At 31.7% G+C, this 1910-nt stretch overlaps 1 protein-coding gene across 1 annotated transcript; it reads right to left on the bottom strand.

The window, feature by feature from the left end:
• Positions 1–350: 350 nt before the first annotated feature.
• LOC130936373 (zinc finger protein 11-like) lies at positions 351–1623 on the bottom strand. The gene has a single exon (XM_057866438.1). The coding sequence runs from the start codon at positions 1611–1613 to the stop codon at positions 1143–1145; it is 471 nt and encodes a 156-aa protein (XP_057722421.1). The 5' UTR covers positions 1614–1623; the 3' UTR covers positions 351–1142.
• Positions 1624–1910: the final 287 nt, after the last annotated feature.

The raw sequence follows: 1910 nt of genomic DNA, 5'->3' as shown, positions 1-1910 counted from the left end.
CCTTTCATGCATATCCACCAAGCATTCAAGATATTTTAATTTGATTATTGTACCGAACTCTATCACCTTATTACCCGTACACCTTAAAGAAAAAGCACAAGCAAAAATGTTTTTCTAGAGATAAGAATACTGAAAGAATATACAACTATGTATACTCTTTAATTTATTCATTTTATTAATTAAGCTTTCGAGAAAGTTGATCTATATAGAGCTTGATCTTGTATTTATCATCTTTTTATTATATAAAAATTAAATTTAGAATGAGGCAGGAGCCTAAAAAGCTGCATATTCTACTCTTAATATATAAAAGAGTGTATTAGGATATTTTTTTATATGCATCTGTACTCAAGATTCAACAACCTCCACCTTGAAAGAGATGTTTAATCATGTCATAAAACAACAAAGATTACTTATTACACGTACATTTTGCCGTAAATTTACACCAGTGTATACGAGAAAAGTAGGTAAAATGCTAATGAAGACAAATCATTTTGTTTAATGCTTCTGTAGCACGTAACTAAGAAAATTAACTTCACATGCAACCTGATATGCAATCGTATTCATGAAATTACAATTACCATTATTATTTTTACATCAATCCATGGAAACAACATTACTGATCGAATTGTGTATATTGCATAATTGCAACTACAACAATAATTAATCATGCTTATCCCCCGGAGCAGTTACGTTATCATTTTGTATAATTACCTTAAAGCAATGTAAAGCAGGTATAGCAATTGAGAAATTAAATCAAATTAAACGACATATATACATACAGGACCTTCATATTCTATTGACACACTTCTTGGAAGTATATGCATATGTAATATATAGATTTATTTAGAAAAAAATTACAATAATTAATTAATTCACATAATATATATATGAATTAGGAGCTTCTGGTATATATAAGCATAGAAACCCTAGAATATGATGTGGCTACACAATTTTTGTGGATAAAAAGGTAAGTTCAGGAGTACCTGCCTTATTTCTCATCATCAGAAAATGGATGGATCCAGAGCAGTTAAGCCATCATTATTTCTCCATTGAAGAAGCTTCGAGCTATGTATGACATAACAATAATATATGTAGGCTAATCAAAATTTGGCTTTATAACATGCATGCTAGTTATTAATTAATTAAGGATGATGATGACCAAGTCTGAGCTCTAAATCAAGGCCGCCACCTTCATCACTGTTATCTTGTACCTTGTCTTTAACTTGAGCAACACATGATGATGATGGATTATTATTATTATTGCAAAAAGTCAAGTTTCTCTCCTTGGGTGGAGGAAAATAACCTTGATTGGAAGAAGAACAATCAGAATGAACCTCATAGATATTGTTGTTGTTGTTGTTATTATTCCGTGTGGAAGTTGATGATGAAAAGTAATAGAAGCCGAGATGATGATCGGAATGATGAAGTTGAGTTGAAGAAGGAATAAGAAAAGTAGTAGTAGGTTTGGTTCTGTTATTGGCCTTGTCCTTTCTGTGAATGTTCATGTGTCCACCTAAGGCTTGTGCAGTTGTGAAGCCTCTCTTGCAGAACACACACTCATACGATCTGCCAGCAGTTCCCGGGGGCGATGGATCCGTATCCTCTTCTTCCATGGAAGCTAGTTAAGAGAGAGAGAGAGAGAGGTGAGAAAGGAAGAAGAATGGTATGTATAATATAGAAAAGGAGAAGGTGGATGAGACAAACAAAGGGCATAGGCATTGCCGGCCCCGGATGCATCTATTTTCTACCAATCAATTACTATAAAACCATTATTTACTCTTTTCTCTTTACTATATTTTTAAATTTATATCAATATTTTAATTACGAAAAATTTTCAAATATTTTTATAAATACTTATATATCTCCTAATTTTTTCTTTAATCATGGCTAAATATTAGGATTTTTTATTT

This window comes from Arachis stenosperma, chromosome 6, assembly GCF_014773155.1.
Source record: "Arachis stenosperma cultivar V10309 chromosome 6, arast.V10309.gnm1.PFL2, whole genome shotgun sequence".
Taxonomy (NCBI): Eukaryota; Viridiplantae; Streptophyta; class Magnoliopsida; order Fabales; family Fabaceae; genus Arachis; species Arachis stenosperma.
This window is presented reverse-complemented; position numbering and strand designations above follow the sequence as displayed.